At 55.7% G+C, this 21,880-nt stretch overlaps 1 protein-coding gene and 1 long non-coding RNA gene across 6 annotated transcripts; one reads left to right on the forward strand and one right to left on the reverse strand.

Moving 5' to 3' along the window:
* Window positions 1-1,505: 1,505 nt before the first annotated feature.
* AK4 (adenylate kinase 4) lies at window positions 1,506-16,009 on the reverse strand. 4 transcript variants are annotated; one of them, XM_075155585.1, is made up of 5 exons: window positions 15,740-15,977; window positions 8,698-8,817; window positions 6,134-6,306; window positions 5,699-5,817; window positions 1,506-4,234 (listed from the first exon to the last, which is right to left on the reverse strand). In XM_075155585.1, the coding sequence occupies exons 1-5, from the start codon at window positions 15,882-15,884 to the stop codon at window positions 4,120-4,122; spliced, it is 672 nt and encodes a 223-aa protein (XP_075011686.1). In that variant the 5' UTR covers window positions 15,885-15,977; the 3' UTR covers window positions 1,506-4,119. The 4 variants fall into 4 exon arrangements, with proteins under 4 accessions (XP_075011686.1, XP_075011688.1, XP_075011685.1 ...); XM_075155584.1 differs by lacking the exon at window positions 1,506-4,234 and adding an exon at window positions 4,411-5,281 and having other exon boundaries at window positions 15,740-15,999; XM_075155587.1 differs by lacking the exon at window positions 8,698-8,817 and having other exon boundaries at window positions 15,740-15,978.
* Window positions 16,010-17,159: 1,150 nt separating this feature from the next.
* On the forward strand, window positions 17,160-20,713 carry LOC142084707 (uncharacterized). Of its 2 annotated transcripts, none has more exons than XR_012674429.1 (2): window positions 17,160-17,250; window positions 17,885-20,713. It is a non-coding gene; the product is annotated as an uncharacterized LOC142084707 (long non-coding RNA). The 2 variants fall into 2 exon arrangements; XR_012674430.1 differs by lacking the exon at window positions 17,160-17,250 and adding an exon at window positions 17,280-17,502.
* Window positions 20,714-21,880: the final 1,167 nt, after the last annotated feature.

Genomic DNA, 21,880 nt, shown 5'->3' on the forward strand with positions numbered 1-21,880 from the left:
TCTTCCAAGCAGGCATCAGTAATTCCAGTTATCTTCCTCGGGTATCCCCTATCCCCACCATATCGGAGCATCCCAGAAGCTTTAATCTCTCGCAGGATGCCCAGGGGAAGCAGAGCGGTAATGACTGACGGGGAAACGACAGAGGAGTGGAAGGCACTTACGCGAAAGGACGAGTTAAAATAACTGGGCTGTAAATAAGCAGCGTGGAGCGCAGAAAGCAACTAAAAAATAATATACTGCAAACCTTACAGGAAGGGATCGTTACTGCACAATAGGCACAAATATAAGAGAAAGGTGGGAATTTTAATGCTTTCAGCATTGTTCTGAAATTCAAAAAAATATTTAGCAGCCCCGCAGGGACTCGCTGCTTTGCGGGTGCCGGGGTGCTTTGTGTCCCCGGCCGTGGCGGGTTTGGGTGCGTGTCCCCTGCAGCTGGGGAGAAGCCCCCCGGTTTGGGGTGGCCGGAGGCGCCCCAGCATGTGCTGAGGGTCAGGCTGTAGGGACGGGGACGCCGACCCCTGTGCCACCCCAGCCCCCCGACAGCGCTCGGGGAAAGCCAAGGCTTTGGGCTCTGCTTGATTTTGGCACTTCTCTCATATTCCTTTGCTTTTTGACCTCCAAACTCTTAACTTTTGTTTTTAGACTGAATTCATTTTCTAGCTTACGTGGCTGTTTTTCCTCCTTGTATTTATCTGCCCTTGCACCCTCAGACAGAGCTGCACGGAGGCAAAACATCCCTTCCCTGCCTCCAGATTCCTGGGACCCTGAACCCCAGCATCACCCGCATCCCTCCTGCCGGGTTCGGCTCCTTCGCCCGCAGGTGCCGAGGCCGACCCGCAGCCGTGCCTCTGCTTTCTCACCTCCCGGCAGCGGTTTCGCTGCTTATCACCCTTTTTTTAATTTCTCCCTAATCATTTCAGAGTCTTTGCTTATGCCAAATAGGGGACTGACGGCCCCGAAGCTGCTATTTGGGAATTAAAGAAAAAAGCAAAAAATTATTGGATCTGCAAGCCGGTAGTGATGGGCAGAGGCACTTCAGCTTGTGGCTTTTAATTCTCTCTACCAAAATGCACGTAACGGATTACACGGGGCAGAGGCAATAGCCAGAGCCTTGCTGAGCCTAACGCTCTCCATTGCTTTTATTGGGGGAAGTTAAATAGGAAAATAAAAACCACTTTATGTGCAACAAGGATGGGGAGGCAGGAGCAACCGGCTTCATCCACACTGTCAGAACTGGCTTTTTAACCGGTATTTTGGATTATATCAAATAAAGGAGCTGGCTGTAAGACAGAACCCAAACAGCAGTATTGTGCCCAAGCCCGAAACCTGGGGGACCCCCTTTACTGAGGGATTTTCTCCCATGCTCAACTGGGGACTCCTTTTCTTTCCTCCTCCTCCTCGGCTCCTACAAAGAAACCCCTCGGCGCGGGGCAAGGGCTCGTGCAGAGCCCGGCTTTCAGCAGAGATCGGGGGTAACTCACACATGGACACTGCCAGCACAGGGATAAGCAGGAGAAAAATTTTATTTACATCTTTTGAGCAGTAACACAGCTGCAGCGGTTCACCGGGAAGAAACTCCAGGGAGAAGACTCGGCGTGACATGCCAGCGGTGCCCCGCGCGTGGGGAGCCCCTCCGCCCCCACACAGTATCTTGGATCGGTACAAAATCGCTGTCGCTTTAGAAAAGGCATGAGATTCACAGTAAAGTACCAAAGGGGAGCGCGGCGGGGAGGAAAGGCGAGGGACACGTGTCGCTCTGGGACCTCATCCCTGCCCGTATTTTGGTCTATGAAAATGCACCGTACAACAAGTTTTGTAGAAAAATCTATCCCGAGGGCTCGATGCATGCACAGGCGCGGGATTTCTGTATCTATAAGGCTCAAAGCCTTTAAAACAAGTGCTCGGGCGGCTCTCCTGGGGCAAAGACATCTGCAAGCCCTGTCCTGCCGCTGGGCGCTGCGTGGGGCAAGCCTCTCTGCAAGAGGCATTTTGCAGCAGGGAAGGAGGAGACACAAGAGCTAGGCAAGGAAAAGCCGGGAGCAGCCCCCCTGCCCGGCACTCGGCCCCGGCAGAGCCGCCTGCCGTGGCCAGGCTGCTTTTATAGTCTAAAAAAACCCCTCCATCATCTCCTCCCCTCCTGCCCAACTCTGTTAGAAAGAAAATATCACAGACATTTTGGTTATTTCTAGATTTGTGTTTAAGAACGGCCCAGACCTTCATCCTAGGGTCATGGGAAAATCTAAAATCTTTCTTAAATAGGATTTCATTGCAGGGTGGGAGATTTGCGTCCTCCCAGCCCGGGCGCTCTGGGGGGGATGGGAAGGCCCCCAGGGACAGCAGTGAAACCCGACGGTCCCACCCGGGAAATTCCCATCCAGAGAGGGATACATCATCGCTTTCACCGGCACGCGGGCGAGGAGCGGGCAGCACGTGGGCAGAGATCTCGCTTGGCAGATGCCCGAGGGCTTCTGGCTCCGTTATCAGGAGAGCGCCGGGGCAAAGCTGCCTCCGACGGAGAGAAAGCAAACATCGGGGGCTCCTCTGATAGCACGAGGACGCGGGTGGCTCAGCCGGGATAACAGACTTCTGGGATGTGCTGAATTTTCACAAATTTTTTTCACAAAAAAAACAGTCGGCTCTCCCTCCCCTGCCGCAGAGCCACTCTCCAAGCAAAAATAAAAACAGTGACATTTCAGCAACAGAAACTTGCCCAGGCTGCTCTAATTAATCAAACGGGTGTAGGGGAGTGACAGCTTCTCTGCCTCCCTGCGGAGCCACCCATGGCAGACTGCAGCACGCTCTGCAAACGCAAGCAGCTTCGTGCAGAGTTCCCAAAAGTCGATGCTAAAATTCAGCGCTTTTTTTTTTTTTCTTTAAACCTTTAAAAATACACATCTTGCTTTTTTCTTAAATATATATTCTATAAAATAAGGCAACTCGAGGAGACAAAAAGAACATCCCCATTGCTTAGGTACTGCATCCTACCACCACAGAGGGTTACAGTACTTCCAGTTGAGAAAAGCCACTCCACCTGGCCGCAAAGCTCCTGCGCACGAGAAGAGGAGCGACACGCTCAGATGATGCCGTAAATCTGAGGGAAATGCCTGGGCACGGCCCTCGGCAGCCCCAGCACGCATCCCGCGGAAGGGAAGGCTCTCACCCCTCCGGGGGTCCGTGGGGAGGGAGCCGCTTCTGCCGGAGATGCTGCAGCCGCAGCGGGTACCGCTCAGGGAACACCTCATCTCCAGGGGACCTCAGGGACAAAGGCAGCACAGAAGATGGAATGACTTGATTTCTCCCCAAAACCGAAGCACACATTAAAATAAATCTTTGGGGGAAACTCTCGTAACATGACCGTAACTCGGAGTATCAGAAGCTATAAACAAGGTAAGCACAAAGGAGCGCAAGTCATCCCCAGCGCAGATCCTGCTCAGTGTCACAGCATCTCATGAAAACTAGACTGTTCAGCAGCTTTTTGTAACGGGGGTTTCATCTCTCTCTATGGCAGAAGCACAAGTGCGCGTGTTACCTCCAATGTTTTCCCTCTTTTACGTGTATTAATGCTGGAAATGTCATCTTCACATTTCTGAGCTTCGTAGTGTAAATGTTTTCCATGTTGCTCACCAATTCCCACTGGGCTAAGTCTCGCGTTTTAGAGCTTTATTTCTCTGAGAAATAAATTTAATAGAAAATAATTTATAGAAAAAAGGCCCCAACCTAGAGAGTAATCTGCAGTAAACAGTACTGTGGAGCGACGGGATGGCACATCGTAGGCTCAACCAGAGAGCGGGGTTTGTGTGGGGGTGGCAGGGACATCATGGCAAGCTGTGTAAACCTGGCACGATCATTACCCAGGTTTGCATCGCTGATCTGTGTAGGCAGGAATACTTTATAGCCTCAAAAGAGAAAAAAACCCTTATTCTAGCAGACTTGACCTTATAAGCAAAGATCTTTTCGCCCTGATGCTGGCTATAACCGTGTATCCACCGATGTCACCCCGTACACCCAGGGAAAGGACTTTAGATACCGCACCATCGCCTAATCTGAGCACAGCCCCAGCACCGCGCAGAGAAACCAAATCCGTGATGGCGTTAACGCTTGGTCCTTGGCACAAGCTGTTTAGTTCTCCTCGTCCGAGAGAACGGGTGGGATCTTGCTGGAAAGCAGGGTGTACACGTACGGCCAGATCTTGTTGGTCTCTGTCCCCGAGAAGGAGTGAAGGATGCCCCTGCTCCTGGAAGAGAGGTGGAGGGAGAAGTCAGTACCAGGGGTCTCTGCCGTCCTGAGGACAGGGGTATTTGCAGTCAGGTTGGCCGTCGGCAGGAGCCAGCCCGGCCAGGCTGGAAGCTCACCGAGGGCTTTTCGGGCATGAGGAGGGGGATACAGGGGACGAGCGGCGGCTGCTCCCGTCCGCAGCTGGGTTCGCTGGGAGGAGCCCAGCTGCACTCGCAGGTGGGTGAGCCAAGCCCAGATAACCACGAATAATCACATTACCCAGGGGGAGAGCTCACCCTCGGCCCCCTCAAGACCACTCGCTCTCTGAAGTGCTTCATAGACATAAATCAGCAGGATTTATTCGTGTGCTTTAACGAGTGGGAAATTCTCCCCCTTCCCCTGCAAGGGCGCTTTTGGCACCCTACGGACCACTTCTGCTTTTAAAAACGCTCCCGGGCGCTCGCTCCCTTTCCATCTATTCCCAACTCGGCCAGGGGACCACTGCCCCAAAATACCAGCAGCGCAGAAGGGACAAGCCCTGAAAGACGTCTGTGCTCACGGCAGACCCATCCGAGCCAGCCCCGGGGTCTCGCCCTTCTCCCGCCCTCTTGCCAATCGCCCGTTTTACCTAAACGCCTCGGGGCCCTGGACTGATTTTTGGCACGTACCGCCCCGGATCTGCCCAGCAAACGGGTTTGTTTGAAGCAGGGTAGAAAACAGCTCGCGGGTGCGTGCAGGAGCGGAGCTGCTCTCTGCAACATCATTAGGAGAAATTTCTTTACTGAAAGAGTGGTCAGGCCTTGGAACAGGCTGCCCAGGGAAGTGGTGGAGTCACCATCCCTGGAGGTATTTAAAAGCCGTGTAGGTGTGGTGCTTAGGGACATGGTGTAGTGGGGATGAGGTGTTGGGTTGACGGTTGGACTCGATGATCTTAGAGGTCTTTTCCAACCTTAATGATTCTATGGTTCTATGATCACCATCCCCGCAGACCCTCGGCTCGCTCAGCGACGGCTCTGCGTGGGCAGGGCAGGGTCTGAGGCAGCTCAGAGCTTCTCCGTCTCTTGTGCTGGAGGACACGCACCCAAAAGGAAGCTAAAATTCTTAACAGGTTGGGTTTCGTAGCGCTGACGGGCAGCGCCTCTGCAAAGCACATAGGCTTCCCACCCCACGCAGCGGAGCTGGGGGGCAGAAGGGATTTGCAAGCGCCTTCTGCCGCAGCCAAAAAATCCCTCCCATCGCCAGCACCGGCAAAGCCCTTTGTGGAGCCCAGCACAACAAACAGGAGCTGTGAATTTCTTTACATCAGCCTCCTCCCTCCGAACAGGGCCAGGGCTTGGCTGCAATGAAGGGCTGGGCTTTGTGCCGCTGAGTGCAGCGGTCTGTCCCCCAAAATCTGTCGGGGGCCATGCCGGGGCTCCTCGGGAACAGCACTCGTGCCTGTGTTTACGGACACATCGTGATTTATTCGCGTGGTCCAACTCACTTGTACAACTCTATTACTGGCTTTGCAGCATCTTTGTATTTTCTGAGCCTGGCAGCAACAGCCTCGGGTTTGTCGTCCTCGCGCTGGACCAGCGGCTCGCCCGTCAGGTCATCGACGCCCTGCGAGAAGGCAAAGACCATCAAGGGGATCGCCCACGCTGCAGCTCCCTGCCACGCAACCGCTGCCAAACGCCTCGGCCTGCTCCGCATCGATCGAGCATCCTCGGACGGCATTTCACATAAATCCCATTTTCCTAATTACCATTTAGCACAACTCCTTCAGGCTGGCTCCTGAGGGCAAAGCCCTCCGAGGCTCAGTGGATTTCATCCCCGATGCTTTTTTACAGTCTCAGCTCACGCAGAGAAGAGCTTCTCTGATCTTTTCCTTCTGCGAATCGCTCCCAGCCGCCAGCGCGGCGACGCTGCGGGCTCTTACCTGGACGTGGGGGGGGTTGAAGTCCATGTTGTACACCCTCCCGCTGGCCGGGTGGACCCAGCGGGCGCTCAGGCGGTCCTTCAGCGTCTCGAAGGGTATGTTCAAGCTGATCACCAGGTCCAGCTCGCAGATCTTATCCAGCGCCTTGGCTTGCCCCAGCGTCCGAGGGAAACCTGTGCAGGCACCGCAACAGAAAGGGGCTGTCACGAGAGGCAGGAAAGCAGCAGTGATGGGGCCAAAACCACCCGCCCCGCAGCCCCGGAGCTGCGAAACCACCGCGGCTCCTCGCTACAGCACAAGCGGTGTGAAAGGCAGGCATCCACCATATGGCTACAATAAAAAATAGCTCCTATAGCACCGACTCCCAAAATACAACACACGGGTCGCCGTGGGCTCGTGTTTTCCTGCAAAGTCACGTCTGGTGCAGGGCTGGCGTCCCTGCACAGGGGCTGGAGGCAAGTAAAAGGGCACAGGCAACAACAAAATGGAGATAAATGCTGTAATTACAAAGAAAAACTTGAAGGAAACAAAACGCTGTGCACAGATGAGTGCTGGTTTACATGGAGGACAGAAAGGACACTGCAATAAAACGGTTTGTATAGCCATCACCAGCTCCCTGGAACCGCCGTCCTCCGACGGTACCGGGCAGTACTTTTGTTCAGAAAAGCCTGCAAGCGGGTGGGAGCACCACTCCTGCCGCCGGACTGCAACCAGAGGTGACTCCGAGCCAGTCCCCTCTCCAATTTCCTCTGCTGACAACACCCTTTTTTCATTTTTTAACCTTTTTTTACATACGTAAAACCCTCTAAGACCTCCCAGGCTTTTCCCAAGCAGAGTATTATTAGCCGAGAGCTTGTCAGGACATTGGCACAGGGAATGTACCGGCCATTAGGAGAAAGAACACATTTAGTCTGTCTTACCAAGTAAAGTCGATTTGTTATTTATCAAACGGACCACTTGAAATAAATACATCCTTGTCACAGTACCGCTGGAGCGGGGCTCTGACTGCAGCCACCGCTCGCACCCCAGGCAGACGAATTCCCCCCAAACTAGGAGGAAGAACGTGACAGCGCAGGGCTGCATTCAGGTTTTAGCTTCAGGGGCAGCCCGTCCCTAAACGTCTCGGTATAAGCGGAGGTCAGCACACAAAGCAGGCGGTTCCCGAAATCCTCGTTACCAGCCCACGGCCGGAATTGCTTTACCCTTTCGGCACCCTCGGCGGGACCTCCAGATGCAAAGCTGTGACGAAACGGGAGCTGGTCCCCAGGCCAGGCTGCTGGGGGTCACACCACAATAAATCAACATCCTGAGCTGCAAGAAGCCAGACCTGAGCGTGTGGATGCAAACCCCCACGAATGTGTTGAAACACCAGAGTTTTAATACAATGAAATATGTACTTGTTTACGCAGTGCTTGTTGCTGTAATATTTGTTAATCGCCACATTCTCAGATGAATTAAGTGGCGTTATGGTAAGAATAATGAAATTTTAACAGCGGGGATTCACAGGCATCTTCACGGCAGCCTGAACCTACAGGGCTTGAGGTCTCTGACGTCCTCCCTGCGAGCCCAGGGGGGTGACACTGCCAGACCTCCGGTGCCAACGCTGCCGGATCCCCGGTGCCTGTCGGGGTGAGAAGAGCTCGGCCGGACCCCAAGCCCCAGCACAAGCCACCCCTCCTCTGGGACCACCCAGGGCCACGTGGGGAAGAAGCCCGGCTCCACCAGCCCTCCAGTCCATGGCATTAAACCGCAGACTTAGTTGTAAACTATTTTGTATTTTCCCTATCAGGAGCCTGAGAGCTCTCCGAAAGCCCAAGTCTGTTATAAATCAACTGGCTCAGTCTTATCTACGTATTCACCGACTCCTTCAAAGAGCTTCAGCAGATTGGCAAGGGAGGGCTTCTCCCCCTACCACAGCCACGGCCGCTCGTCCCCATATGTCACGCTTGCCTGTGCCCAACACCGCAGGTAAGCGCGACCCGCCGAGCCCTGTCCCATCCCCTCACCAAGCCCCAAAGCCATTTCTAGAGCTGCCGTCGGCACTTGCCAGCCCGCAGGCCACCAGCAGCGATGCCCCACGGCTGCTGGCAGGCAGCCTCGCTGCCGAGGGCTGCAGGAGCTCCTGGCGAACCTCTGCTGCTCCTCTCACCCCTCGCCTTGCCCGTTTGCTCTCAGCGGCTTCTCAGGTGGCTTTCGGGCTCGGGATGAGTAGCTCCTTCGCACACATACGGAGGCGGTAAGAGGTTTTTCTTGGCTTGCCTCCAGCCCCGCTCCGCTCTATGAAACACCCATCTCCCTTCCCTGCCTTTCCCTCTCCCCGACGCGCGCCAAGGGCTCAGCTGGACACGCACGTGCTGCTGCTCAGGGCAGAGGGAAGAAACACCCGTGGGCAGATGTCTCTGCCAGCAGGTCGGCTCCTGCCTCTCCTCCCGTGGCAGCAGGACCGGCAAGGGCACCTTCTAGTTTTTCTCTCTCCTGGTGTTGCCAAACCGTTAGCAGCAAAATAATGTTTTAACGGGGGCTGGGGTTTTCCCGTCCAGAGGGGACGCCGGCAGCGCACTCACCGTCGAGCAGCCAGTGCTGCTCTCGCCGCTTCTCCAGCTCCGTCATCATCACGCGCGTGATGACGTGGTCGGGCACCAGAAGGCCTCGCTCAAGGTACTGCTTTGCCAAGATGCCAACTTCTGTACAAGAGAAGGAAAAAAAAAAAAAAAAAAAGCATGACATTTCCGCTTAAAAAATATCGCTCCCCCTCAAATTCTGCCTGTGCTCCCAAACCACTCATCCAGGCGCCTTTCGGCAGCATCCCTCTCCTCGTAGCTGCTGCTCCTGACAGCCGGGGGCCGGGCGGCCCTTCTGGTGCTGTAGAAATGGAAAAGTCTGAAATACCCAAAAGCAGGAACACAGCGAGCACCGGCCAAGCCCTCGCAGCCTTGCCAGCTGGCTGACGGCGGCAAGGGGCACCGGCGCCGCCCCTGCCACGCCGGACGCACGCACCACGTCCTTCGGTTTTGGAGAAGGCACCGGTGCGGTTACGGGTGACACTGGCACGGATATTAAATGTCACGAAGACACTGGACCAGCTGCAAGGGATGCAGCCAACCTCCACGTATCTCCGACGGCAGGATGGTCACCCCATCCCGGCCCACCGATCTGGCCAACATCCCGCTGCCTGGCTCGCTGCTTGCTTTAAAGCAACGTCAGTGCCAAATCAGGATGCTAATAATGCCTATTCCTATAGGCACTGAGCCACAGCTACAAATTCTTGTGCCTCAGAGGAGGTTTCCAGTAAAGCCATGAGGACAAACGATGCCTTTGAGCAATGTTTGCAGATCTGGCAGCATTTGGCTCGCAGGCACAACGTTTCCATGTACAACCATCATCAGGAAAAGCCGGCGGCATCATTTATAAACGATCTGAAGAGGTGCAAATTCATCATTTCACATGCAAAACACGGTAGGAAACGGGCATCACCAGCGAGCTCACGCGAAACCCAAACCTCAAAGCGTTTGTTAAATCGCTGCTGAAAGCAGAAGACGGCTTCCCATCCAAAGGGCTTTAAGACTTCAGAGCCTCAACTTAAGATACGTTCAGGTAAGAAAATTATTTCCAAGATCGAATCCTTGAGAACATAATTGCGGTGTAACTGCAAGGTAAATATACCTTACCAGGCTCCTGCCTGGGTCTCCCCACATCACCCAGTTGGAGTCGACAGCGCTGGAGGAGAAGTCAGCGGTGGGTTCTGCACAGGTAACACCGGGTCTGGATCCACCTCCACCGCAGCCTGGCATCACCCGGGCAGCCGCTGCCAGCAGCTGTAATAAGGGTTTATTCTGCTTACATTTTTAACGCAGCTGGGGTACAGCAGACGTTATTTCAAGGAGAGAGGTAATAAATACAGTTGCTTCTTGCATTACAGTTTGCCTGCGATTTTCTTTTAGCCACTCGGCGACACAAAGAAACTGTCTGGAAAATGCAAATATTCTTTGCCATTGCGTGTGGCAAGTCTTGGTCCTGCCACCAGAAGAGGTCCGGCCTTTTCCTCTTGGATCAGGACCCGATCGACACCTCTTCTGCTCTCTTCCGACAGCAGCTGAAATAGCATTTGTCACCAGAAATGAACAATTTTGCAATCAATTTTTGCAAGATTTTTGCTGAGGACAGCACGTTTTAGCCCTCCCAAAGTATGACTCCGCTCTAAAAAAAGCCACAGGATCCTGCATTTGGAGGCAAGCTCTGCTTTTCCAGACTGCAGCAAGATGTGAGACCAGGCAGGCACGTACATCTGGCCACCGGCTGAATTCCTGAGCTGCAGGAGGGCTTTTTTTGCAAGATACACAGTTCCTGGAGAGAGTTCATCTGATCTATCGGGGGAGCCTGACGCAGCCTGCACGGATTCCCTGGGGAGCATGGGACCAGGGCAGGAAACCTCGCAGGTTCCCGAAATGGTCTGCGGACGATGCCTGGCAGGAAAACGGGGCACGTTGGGGCTGCCAGCCGAGCCACGCTCCCCGTTGGAATCCTGCCTCCGAAACGGGGCAGGCAGCGGGCGCTGACTCACCAGCCTGCAGGGCTGAGTCACCGCGAGGACGGGACCACGGCGCGTCCCCCTCCCTCCGCTCCATAAAGGCGTTTCAGCCCACCCTGCTGAGCAGCTCCTTGCTCAGAGCCACGGTGGCTGCCAGCCGCAGCGAGCAGAAAATACCTTTTTTCAATGACAAGTTTTTTGTGGCTGCCCATCCGTCGCCAGCACTGCTGGCAGCTCTCCTGCTCGGGGAAGCAAAGGACGCGGGGATGGAAATAATACATGATGTCTTACGCAACCAGCATGGAGACCTGCTAGGGTATAAATATTATCACATCCGCCTACATTTTTTAATATTTATTCACATGGTCTGCAGATTGCCACAGGCTTGCAGGGAACGCACTGGCCGGCTGGGCAGAGCTGCTCCCAGGGCAGAGCCCGGCGGCCGCGGAGGCTGGAGCTGGAGCAGAAGGTCCCGCTGCCGCCCCGAGGAGGGCTGGCCATCCAAGGGACCGGCTGCTGCCCGGCGGGGCTGCTGGAGCCGGGCCTGGTGCTGCAAACCAAAAATACACCGAGCCGCAGTTGTGAAGTCTGGAAATACAGCGGAGGCTCACAGCTCTGCATCACGGAGGCTGCAGTTTTCCCAAGCCCCCGATACGGGTGGACGGCTGTCCACTGCTCCACGACGGGCAACTCCTGCTGCCGGGGATGCTGCTCCTCCGTGCCCCCCGTGCACGCCGGGGAGACACACCAGCGTGGGGGGCATGCACCAGCACGGGGGTGCACACACGGGCATGGGGTGCTCATAGCAACATGGGGGGCAGACACTGGCACAGGGGCGCATGCACTGGCATGTGGGGAATGCACCAGCACAGGGGTCCACACACCAGCACAGAGTGCTGACTGCTTCCAGACAGCTACTGAAGCCCCTCCAGCCTCTTCCTCCCTGCTCAGCCTCCTCCAAAGCACATGCGGCACCACCACCCCTCCTCTCGCCGAGGAGGAACAGGCATGCATTTTGCATGAAGGACCTGCAGAGCTGCCCGGTCCCCTGGCCCCCCAACACCAGGGATGCTCCGGAGCACATCGTCCCTGCAGCACAGCCGTGCTCCCATCGGGGTTTCTTCAAGGCAGCCTTTCTCTCCAATTTTTACATTTGCCATCCCCTTCCCAGCCGCACCTGCTGTCAGCCCCAGAGCCCAACCTGCTCCACACGAGCCTCCCCGGTGAAGCGCTCCCCAGCCACAAGCCAAAGCGGAGCAGGGTTTGGGCAGTCCTTCCCGAGCAGGGTGGAAGATGCTGGTCCCCGCCCAGCAGCTCCCTGCAGATCCCGGTCCCCCCACGTGAGGAGCTGGGGCTCATCCCTACTGCGCTGCACAGCACCTATGCAAGCACCGAAATCCCCGTTGCTACGGCTGGGTGCAGAGAGGGGTTGCAAGCATTGCTCTGCAGTTACTCCAGGTAGCAAGGGGCTCCTCAGCCGCTACTCGTGCTGCCTGAGCTGGGCCAGCGGCTGCTCCCGGCAGTGCTGAGCTCCGTGCAAAACGGACTCTTGACTCACGGGCTTAATCCCATTAATCTAATGACCGTGAGTTTAATCCACCCTTTAACGCGCGCGATTTCAGGCTCTCTGTGGCTTCCCCGACGTGACCCTGATCTGCAGCCATCCCTCCTTATCAAAGCAACACTGAGTTACAGCCCTGAGGGACATCTCCTGCCCCCGAGGCCAAGAACGACAAAACAGCCACCCAGGACGAGCTGGAGGAGAGGCTGTTCCCAAACACCTCGCTTGGCAGCCTCCAGACCCTGCACGATAACCCCGGACTTTCTGCCGCACGGCGCAACCTTCTACATGATTTTTTTTATTTAGGCTACAGCAACGCGATCTGGAGTTAACGGAGAGGAGAAACCCCGGGTGGTTAATCGGGCACCGACCGCAGCCGCCTGTGCACCAGCGCAGTTAAGCTGCAACAACCCCAGCCGGCCGGGGCCAGATGTCACCCCAGATTTGGGACTCTGGGACCCCTTTCCCGATGCGGACGCTGCATCCAGGGCCATCGCTCCCACCCCAACCCCGCCAGCAGGACATCACTTTGGGGAGCTGGAGCCTGGTGTGGCCCCAAATTCATGACCCACTCACTGGACGGACAGAGGGGTCTGACTGCGGGGCGGCAGCCAGCACCGGGGAAAACCGCCGCAGCCAGAGCATCGCTGCTGCTCCCGCACATAAAGATATAGCACCGACCCTATGGAAAACCAAAGGGCTGGCAGGTTGCATGTTCTGGGCTCAGCTTCGACAGGCAGCTGGGCCAGTGCGTGGCCAGTGAAGACCATCGCCCATGGGAAAGGTGGGGAGAAGGACCGCAGGGCTCGGCCGTGCACAGCCCACAACCCCCTTGGCCATTTTTGTACTTACTTTGGTCAACGCTAACAAATGAAATCCATCACGAGGAGGGGACAGGAGCCACTTCTACCTCCAATGAAACACATTAAAGGGAGCAGTGGCACAAACACAAGACCCACGTGTCCCTGGGGGGGTGCAGACCCTCAGCCAAAGCCAATGGGAAAAGAAATTAAGTTGTATTGCAAATTAACTGCTGGGTCCTGCTAAGACCCCGGGATGCTGCTAACACCAGAGACAACCACCTGGGTACCGGGGCAAGTATGGGCCAAGGAAATCGCTCACCACCCTCCATCACCCTTGCCTAGCACCAAAAACACAGTTTCTAAGTCTTCCAAGATTTTAAAAAGGCCCTTTCCTACAGCAGAGCAGCCACTCGCTCAGCAAGACGCTAATTAACAGACAAATGTGCGGTGGCAGATGTACTCGTAGGGTCGCTGTAGCAAAACTTCCAACAATTCCGCAGCAGCCGTGCATTCAGCTGCTTCGCTCAGTTGCAAAGTGAAGTCCTGGTTCCCTGAGATTGCCGACACCGGCGGCGAACCGGGAACACTCTCCGCACCGGGCAGCTGGGGCTTCCTCCGGCGGCTGGAGTCCTCCGTGCCGCCCGAGCCTGAACCCCGCAGCCGCGGCTACTTTACATCTTGCAACGGCAAGCAGGAAAATCCCCTGTGCATCGATGCCTGCCTGCCATCCTCGGACCGAGATTACTCTATAAACACCGGACTGACGGGTCCCTTTGGGACAACGATTCTGTAATGCAGCTCTTTGTACCGAAGGGCTCCAGCTCCCCTGAAATGCAAAGCGAGATGATAAACTCAGGCTGAGTTTACTTCCACCTAGTTTCCCCCGGAGCCGGCACACCGCAGCGCCGTCGTGTAACAGCTTGTCCAAAGCAAATAGCGAAAAAAAAATAGCAAATAGCTGCAGCTCACTGAGAGCTGTAACCCGAGGCTGAGTCAAAGGTGGGACCCGAACGTCACGCCAGCTGTACCAAACTAAGGCTGATTTACTTCTGAGTAATTTTACGGACATTTCTCAGTGTTGTTTCCTTTGGGAAACTGAATTTAGCCGATGTGCTTTGGGAAATACCTTCAGCTAACGCCACTCACAGCCCCTCCCTCCTTCCCCAGCGTCCCCAGAGCAGCTCTACAGCAAGAGTATGAACTGAAATATAAAGTCCAGGAAAGCCACTTGTTTAGACCTTGACCGTGCAAGTTCCTGCGTGGGCACGCAGCCTCACTGCACTGCCCCGCTCCCGCACGCTGCACCTCTGCTGGCTTTTCACCCAGGCGTTTTGTCCTTCAGCCAAAGCAGTCATTGGGATTTTCCTAATTTTGATCCTCCCTCCAAAGGAAATATTATTGTCTTTTTTATTTATACAAGGAAATCTGGACATTTTTAAAGGAGTGACCAGCACAGGGCTGTGTGCAATGCCCCTGCTGAAGCACGCAGCTCTCCAAAACTTTACCTTCCCTTTTTTTCCCCCCCCTCCCTCTTTTTGTTACCCTTCTAAAAAGGGAAATCACTTCTGGGTTCTCTTTAGCTTGTTTTGTATCAATGCCATTTTACCGTTCCTCTGCCCGGTGAGTCAGCTTCCTCTCTGGGTCAGTCTTTCACACATTAGCAAAGGAGAGAAGCTGTTGGAAAAAGAAATACGCTGGGATTGCCTAATGGCAGCTGCAGAGGAACCCAAGCGCAAGCCGGGGTGCAGCACACCCGCTCCCGAGCCTGGCCGGGGCCGGGGAGCATCTCACCAGCCAACAGCGCTGCTCGGGGTGCAAACACAGCAAAGACCATCAGTTCTCCCAAGGGCTTTGGACCTGGATGTCAAACACGGGACGGGCAGGAGCAGAGAGCCGTTGTGGTGAGGCCGTGCTCCTGCAGGCAGGTTCGCCCTGCCCGGGGGCTGCCCGCCGCGCTCTCTGCAGCAAGCCCTAAAAAGCTGGGTCTCAGGGGGTGACCTGCGCAGGTTGGGTGCTGCCACTCACCTCCTCCACCTCTCTGCTTTCTGGAAGGGAGTTTCCTAAGGAGCGGGGGGAACACGCACCAGTGCCCCGTAACACCCCACCACCCTTGCTGCAGGGGCTGGCACGGCACAGCACATCACGGCATGGCACCCGGCTGCAGCACCTCATGACCCGCAGCAATTTTCCCAGTGGGGTTTCCCCCGTGGACGAACACACGTTCCCAGTCCATCCCTCCCACCGTGGGTGTCACACAGGCACAGCGTGCACCAGCATTTCAGCCATCTGCCGTCCACTGCTTTGCAGTTTTTACCCCGTTCCTGTACAACCACCTGAGGCAGGATGAAGTTATTAATAACACGCGATCTGCATCCCCGGATGCCGCCGTTAACCATCCATGCATGAGCAGGCGGGTTATTCGTATGGGCTTTTCCGGAGCTGTACCCACCCGGTGCAGGGATGAAATTATTACATGCCCACGGCTCCCCACAGCATCGGACCCCACTTTTATCGGGCAGCTCGGTGAGCGCAGGCTGGAGGGAGAGGGTGAGGAATGAGCTGCGCAAACCCCATGGAAAGAAAAATACCTGCGGCGTATCCGGGGGGGGGGCTCCCCATCCCCATCCCATCCCCATCGAAGATGCCCGGGGCTGGAGACCCCCCGCCCCCCGGTCCCCGCCGCCCCCCGACGGAGCGGCCCCGCGGGCACTCACCGCCGCCGCCGCCGAGGCTCTCCCGCAGGAATTGGCCGCTGGAGAGGTGCTGCAGCCCGAAGCTGCGGGCGATCCTCTCGCACACCGTCCCCTTGCCGGAGCCGGGGGGACCCAGCACCACCGCCCGCAACAGCTTGGAGGCCATCGCCGGCTGCCGGAGCCCGGCCCGGCTCCCTGCGGGGCAGGACTGGCGCGTCAGACGGCCCCGGCCCCCCCGCCGCCCGCCGAGCCGCGCTGCTCCCCCCGCGTCCAGCCGCCGCCGCGGCCCGTACACATCAGCAGGGCGGGGGGAGCACCGGCAGCCCGCCCGCCCGCCCCCTCGGGCCGCGGCACCCTGGGACTTGTAGTCCCGCAGCCCGCCCGCACCCCGACGGGGCCCCCGCCGCACGGCCCGGCCCCGGGGTCCCCGGCAAGGGGGTGGCGGTTGTACAGAAACACCCGGCGGTACCGGCGGCTCTTTGGTGCGGTGGGTGCGGGGATGGGCGATGAGCCCGACCGGTCACGGCTGTGCCCGCACGGAGCCAGCGTGGCCATGCGGGGCTGCGGCCACAGCTGGAAACGCACAGCCTGTAGACACAGCCTGCAAACATACAACCTGCAAACATACAGCCCGCAGACGCACAACCTGCAAACGCACAGCCTGCAAAGGCGCAGTCTGCAAACGCACAGTCTGCAAACAGTCTGCATACAGCCTGCAAACGCACAACCTACAAAGGCACAGCCTGCAAACACAGTCGTCTGCAAACGCACAGCCTGCAAACGCACAGCCTGCAAACGTACAGCCTGCAAACGCAGTCGTCTGCAAACGCACAACCTGCAAACGCACAGCCTGCAAACGCAGTCTGCAAACATACAGCCCGCAAAGGCGGTCTGAAAAATGCACAACCTGCAAATACACAGCCAGCACCCGCACGGCCGCACACGCAGAGCCCGCACCCGCACGGCCCGCACACGCACACGCTGCCGCGTTCCCGGGCCGCTCAGAGCTGGTGACAGCGAGGCGGGGACACTCCGTGCGCGGCCCGGGGGGGGGGGGGGGGGGTGCTGCCGTGGGTATGTGCGTGCGTGCGTGCGCACACGTGGGCGTGCATGCCTGACCCCGCTGCCGGGGGACGCTGTCCCGCACCCCCAGCGCGGCACCCTCGCCAGGCCCCCACGGGCCGCGGCAGGGCTGGGGACCCACGGCGGCGTGTGCGTGCGTCCGCGCGTGTCCGCTGGTGTGCAAGACCATGTGCCTCTGTGTGCGTGTCCCCCGTGTGCATATGCGCGTATCCCCGCCCGTGTGCCCGTCAGCGTGGGCTCGCGTCTGCGTGCCCCACGCCGCGCGCCGTGTCCCGCGTCCCGCCCCCCCGCCCGCGCGCCGCCGCCGCCGCGCCCGCGCGCCCGCCCCCGGAAGCGCCCGTCACATGGCCGCGCGGCGCTGCCATAAACACACCAAGATGGCGGCCCTCACGCCGCCAGCCCGTGCTGCGTCATGCCGCCCCCGGCCCCGCCGAGCGCCGCGCCCGCAGGTGGGTCCGGCCCGGCCCGGCCCGGCCCCGCCGCCCGCCGGCGGAGGGGAGCGGGGGGGGGGACCGGGGCGGCGGGGCCGGGGCGCGGCGCTCCCCCGTTGCGCACTATTATTTTCCGGGCGGCGGTGTTTACGCGGGCGGGGCCTGCCGCCGCCGCGGGGGTGCGGCCGCCCGCCGAGGCCGCGGGAGGAGCGGGGCCGCCGCCGACCCTTCCCCGGGTGGTTTCCAGAGCTCCGGACTGGACGGAGGACGGCGAGTGGGGCGAGCGGGGCGGGCGAGGCGGGGGTCTGGGCCGGCCTCCCGCCGCGGCGGGGGCGAGCGGGCAGGCGCGGGGGCTGGGGAGGGCTCTGTGGGAGCAGTTTGCCGGCGGTGGCTTCCCATCCCTTCCCATCCCATCCCGCGGCCGTGTTGCCGAGGCTGCCGCCTGCCCCCGGGTCTCCGGGAACGTGCCTCGGGAAGCGCCGTCGAAGGAAAGTTGGGAGGGAGCAGCTGTGGCGGCCCGGGGACCTGCCAGGGAGCGTCACAGCCGTCCTCCTCTTCAAACACGGCCTCTGTCCCCCTCGTCGAAGCCACGGCATGGCTCGTCAGACCGTTGTGGCCTCATAACTCACTGTTTATTTTCTTTCCTCTTCAGACTTCTACAGATTTTTGTTAAAATCGCGCTAATCCAGATGGAAATCAGGTTTGCTGCTTGCGCACCTCATAAGCTTCTGCGGAGGCAGGGCGAGAGTGGCCCGTAGTATTCGAAGATACTTGAGCTGTGCGTAGGGGTGGGGATCACAAGCCTTGCAGGTTGTGGTCAGGGCACGTCGGTAATTCTGTTGGTGTGATGCTAAAGGAATTTTGGTTTGTACAAAACATGTTAAAAAAAAAAAAAAAAGCATAGAATCGCCAGCCCCAAAGGAGCAGGAGGTGGAACTGGAGTTTAAAAACCAGCCAGACAAACTTAGAAGGCTTTCAAAAGCAAGAACTGGCAGCAAACACTGGAAACTAGAGTTTTTTTAAAAGCATATGGAAATATGCAATGCCTTAGCAATAACAAGAACAAAAATGTGTCCTAGACTCCAAAACTAATGTGGGTGTTCCTTAAAAAGGGGGTTATTCAGATAATAATGGGGAACCCACTTAGGCTTTTTGCATCAAGTCTGTGTGTCTTTAGTCTGACTGAAGCAAAGCAAAAATCAGCATGTGTGTATTCGATGCAAGGAAACAAACCGTATTTGTGTTGGAGTAAGAGCTAGATCCTCTCTAGAGAAAATGGCATCAGCCCATAGAATATGTGTGTAACTCGAACAGTCTTTGTGCCAGAGGGTGCTGGGGAGGGATTGTTCACCTTTGAGGTCATGTATCTTCTCCCTTTAAATAGTGTAATAGTAACTGCTGGAGCATGGATTAAAATCTTGAAACAGAAGTCAAGGCATACTTGAACTATGAAATAGTGATTCTTCTCTCATGACTTCAACCTGTGAAATGTAGGATTCCCAATCCTACATTTATGCCATTCTACTGAAATCAGTAGAATTTTTCTACTGGAATAGTAATGGTGGTGTAAAAACACCTCAAAGTGGGAGCAAATGGTTCGTTAGTTATGCAGCTCCTTTCATTTTCAGAAGTCACCATTGTATGTACAGAACTTACTAATATTTTTTACCAAGTTTTTTTGTTGTTTTTTTTCCTAGCAACAGTGGATTCTTTAATGATTAATCTACAAGTGGTGGTAAATCTGTGAGTTTTAGGATATATGTTTAAGTCATCTGTGTCGTCTTACGTCAGTATTGCATAATCTGTTGACTGTCCCCTTTTTATGTAATGTATGTTTGTAGTTTGTTTTAAAATGTACAAATATTTTTTTCCACTGCGTGCTTCTCCTCGGATCTTTCACATTTGTCTCTCCATTGCCCTCTTGAGTTAAAAACTTGTAAGACACCATTTTGATAGCTGGATCCAGCTGAATGTTATGTATTTCTCTTTTAAAAACAGTCTCCATAACATCTCAGGACATGCTTTTTTCCAGGTGAGTTATTTAGAGTGTTGTACCACTTCCGGAGTTTCTGCTTCCTTCTGGTAGAAACATGAAAGCAGCTTGTACTGGTGAAGTCTATCAACATCATTAATTAACTTTTTATAAAAACTTAGTAACACATGAACTTTTACTATGTAAAACCGTTGTGTTTTTTAAACTCATTTCAGAACTCAATGTATTTGATTCCCTTAACCAAAGGGGTGTATGTGTAGAAATAGCTCCATGATCTTTTCAGCAATGCCTGTTTTTTGGGAAGAAAAAAAAAGTGGGGGTAAATAGAGGTTGATGTAAGCTTATAATTTAACTAGTTTGCAGCGGAATTTTTTATTTCACAATTTTGTATTTGGATCCTATGACCTAGGCTGCATACTTGAAGCACCTCAAGCCTTTAGGCCCCTCTTCTGCTTACTCCAGTCCCTTGTGAACGCAGCTGGCTGCCTGGCGTTGGGTGCTACTCCCGTCGAAGCCATCGGTAGGCATAGGAACGGCCGTCTGCGATGCCGGCTCCAGAAGCGCGTGTGACAAACTCCGATTAAGCCCAGCTGAATGTGTTCGCGGTGCTGTAAAATTCCACCGCCTGCCAGCCTGCTCCGCTGGCGAAAGCCTGGCAGGCTCGGTGCAGTATGCAGCGTGGTCACGGTGTGGTGCTGCCCTCGTACGCGCGCTGTTAATGATCCCGCTCCTCAGCTGTCGCAAGCGGTGTAGCTCCATTAACTCACCTGGCGCTCTGCCATTTTACCCACTGACTGTCTGGTTCATGACATTCAGTACTTAAGTAGCATAAACCAAATGCTGCTGTCTAGCTCCAGTGAATTTAAGGGGGAGAAAGGGGTGCCCCCGTTATCTCTCGTGATCTCTGTAGAGTGGTTAGTTACCCTTTCTCCATTAAATCCAGCATTGGTGGATTTGGCCAGAAGAAGCTACTACTAAAAAACGCTTTGAGCTTCATTGCAGAAGCCACTGCGGTCATTAAGATAGCACTAATTGTCTGGATGATTGTCTGGACTGAAACCTCTGATGCGAAGCCACTTCTGTCAAATGTTCCTGAGCCTTTCACCCGGCAGCTGGGCATCTGTTGGAGGTGATGCGGGGTTTTTGAGACACGTACGGGATGAGGAGGAGGAGGAGGACGCGCCTGCTGGGCTCGGCAGTGTTGCGGAGGGGCCGCAATGACTGACAGGCTGCCCTGGCTCAGTTATCACAGTGCTGATGCTGTCTCTTGTAAAGGTACAGTACTGTGATAACTGAAGGATGGCAGCCATCTGAGCTTCACGGGGTCCCGCGCCGCCGGTTCTCTGTGCCCCGGCGACTGACGGACAGATGCACGTACAGCGCAGCGTCCTGGTGAGGGGGCGTGTACTCATTTTAAATGTACTCCTTTGCATAAAAGTCAAAGGTTAAGAAAACTTACGTTTTATTTGAATAAAATCTTACACTTTATTGAGAGTTCGCCTGTTAATCTTCCAGAAATGCTGTGCTTTGAAAATCTTAAAAAATGGTTCAGAAAGCAGGGTCCTGTGCAGCAGGATGAAGTATTAAAGAGGGGAGGGGTGGGTCAATGGGTAGTACTTGGTATCAGAACAAATAAATTACTCTGTAGCAATACAGAAAATAAAGCCCTTTTTAGGTACTCTAATAGTTCTTGTTAAAGATACCACAGTCTTGGCTATCTAGTCTCCTCACTCATTGTCTGTCTGTCTGTCTCAATACACGAAACGGACGGTGGGACACAGGTTACTCCACGGTCTGGCCAGCGCGCTAGGATGACGGAGCTGTTTGCGGCGAGTGTAGGGGGTTGGTGGTGGTGCAGCTGGTTCTGCCCCTTGCAGGGTTCGATTGGGGCTTCACCCTGGTGAGTGGGAGACTGCAAATCCCCCAGGTAATTTCTGTACCACTTTCATCAAAATACCTTGAAAGGCCGAGGTGTTTTCAGGGAACGTGCTCTTGGCCGAAGCTGTGATTTTTGTGCCTTGTGAATTAAGGGGGGGGGAGGCAGAGGGTTTATCTGTCCCTGCCTGGGCGGCTCCGGGGAGGTGCTGGGTGCAGGGGTGCGGGGTCAGGCTGCAGTGCTGGGACACGACGGCAGAGGGGCCCCGCGGGCCAGGTTGTGTTGGGGAGTGGGAAATCCGAGGGATTTTTTGCGTAAAGTAAGCAGAGACCTGCAGGCGTGTCAGCGCGGTGCCTGTTCCCCAGATTCCCCCCGAGTGTGTGGCCCTCAGGCTGCCGAGGCTGATGCAGCAATTTCCAGAGGTCACAATTTATTCTTGATACCGATGTTAAGTGTGGTCATTAACCCAGTGGTGTTTAGAAAACTCTAACTTTTGGACTGGATGATTCATGACTGTCCAGGGTCTTGCCCCGTGCTTCCCTGCACGGCCCCGGCTGCTGCTCCCTGCTCCGGGGGGAAAACAGGGATTAGCTCAACCAGTGGTCTGCTCCAAGATGGCAATTACATGGTCTACGTTATTTCTCTGATCTTTTTTACTGGAGGGCGTTTCTGCCAGACCGTGCTGCTGGCTATGTCTGCGGGCCCAGACAGGGTCGGTGCTGTACAGCTGTGATGGAACATTTTGCCAGGGTGCGTCATTTATACAGGGGAAATTATTA

Source organism: Calonectris borealis, chromosome 8 (genome assembly GCF_964195595.1).
Source record: "Calonectris borealis chromosome 8, bCalBor7.hap1.2, whole genome shotgun sequence".
NCBI classification, from domain to species: Eukaryota; Metazoa; Chordata; class Aves; order Procellariiformes; family Procellariidae; genus Calonectris; species Calonectris borealis.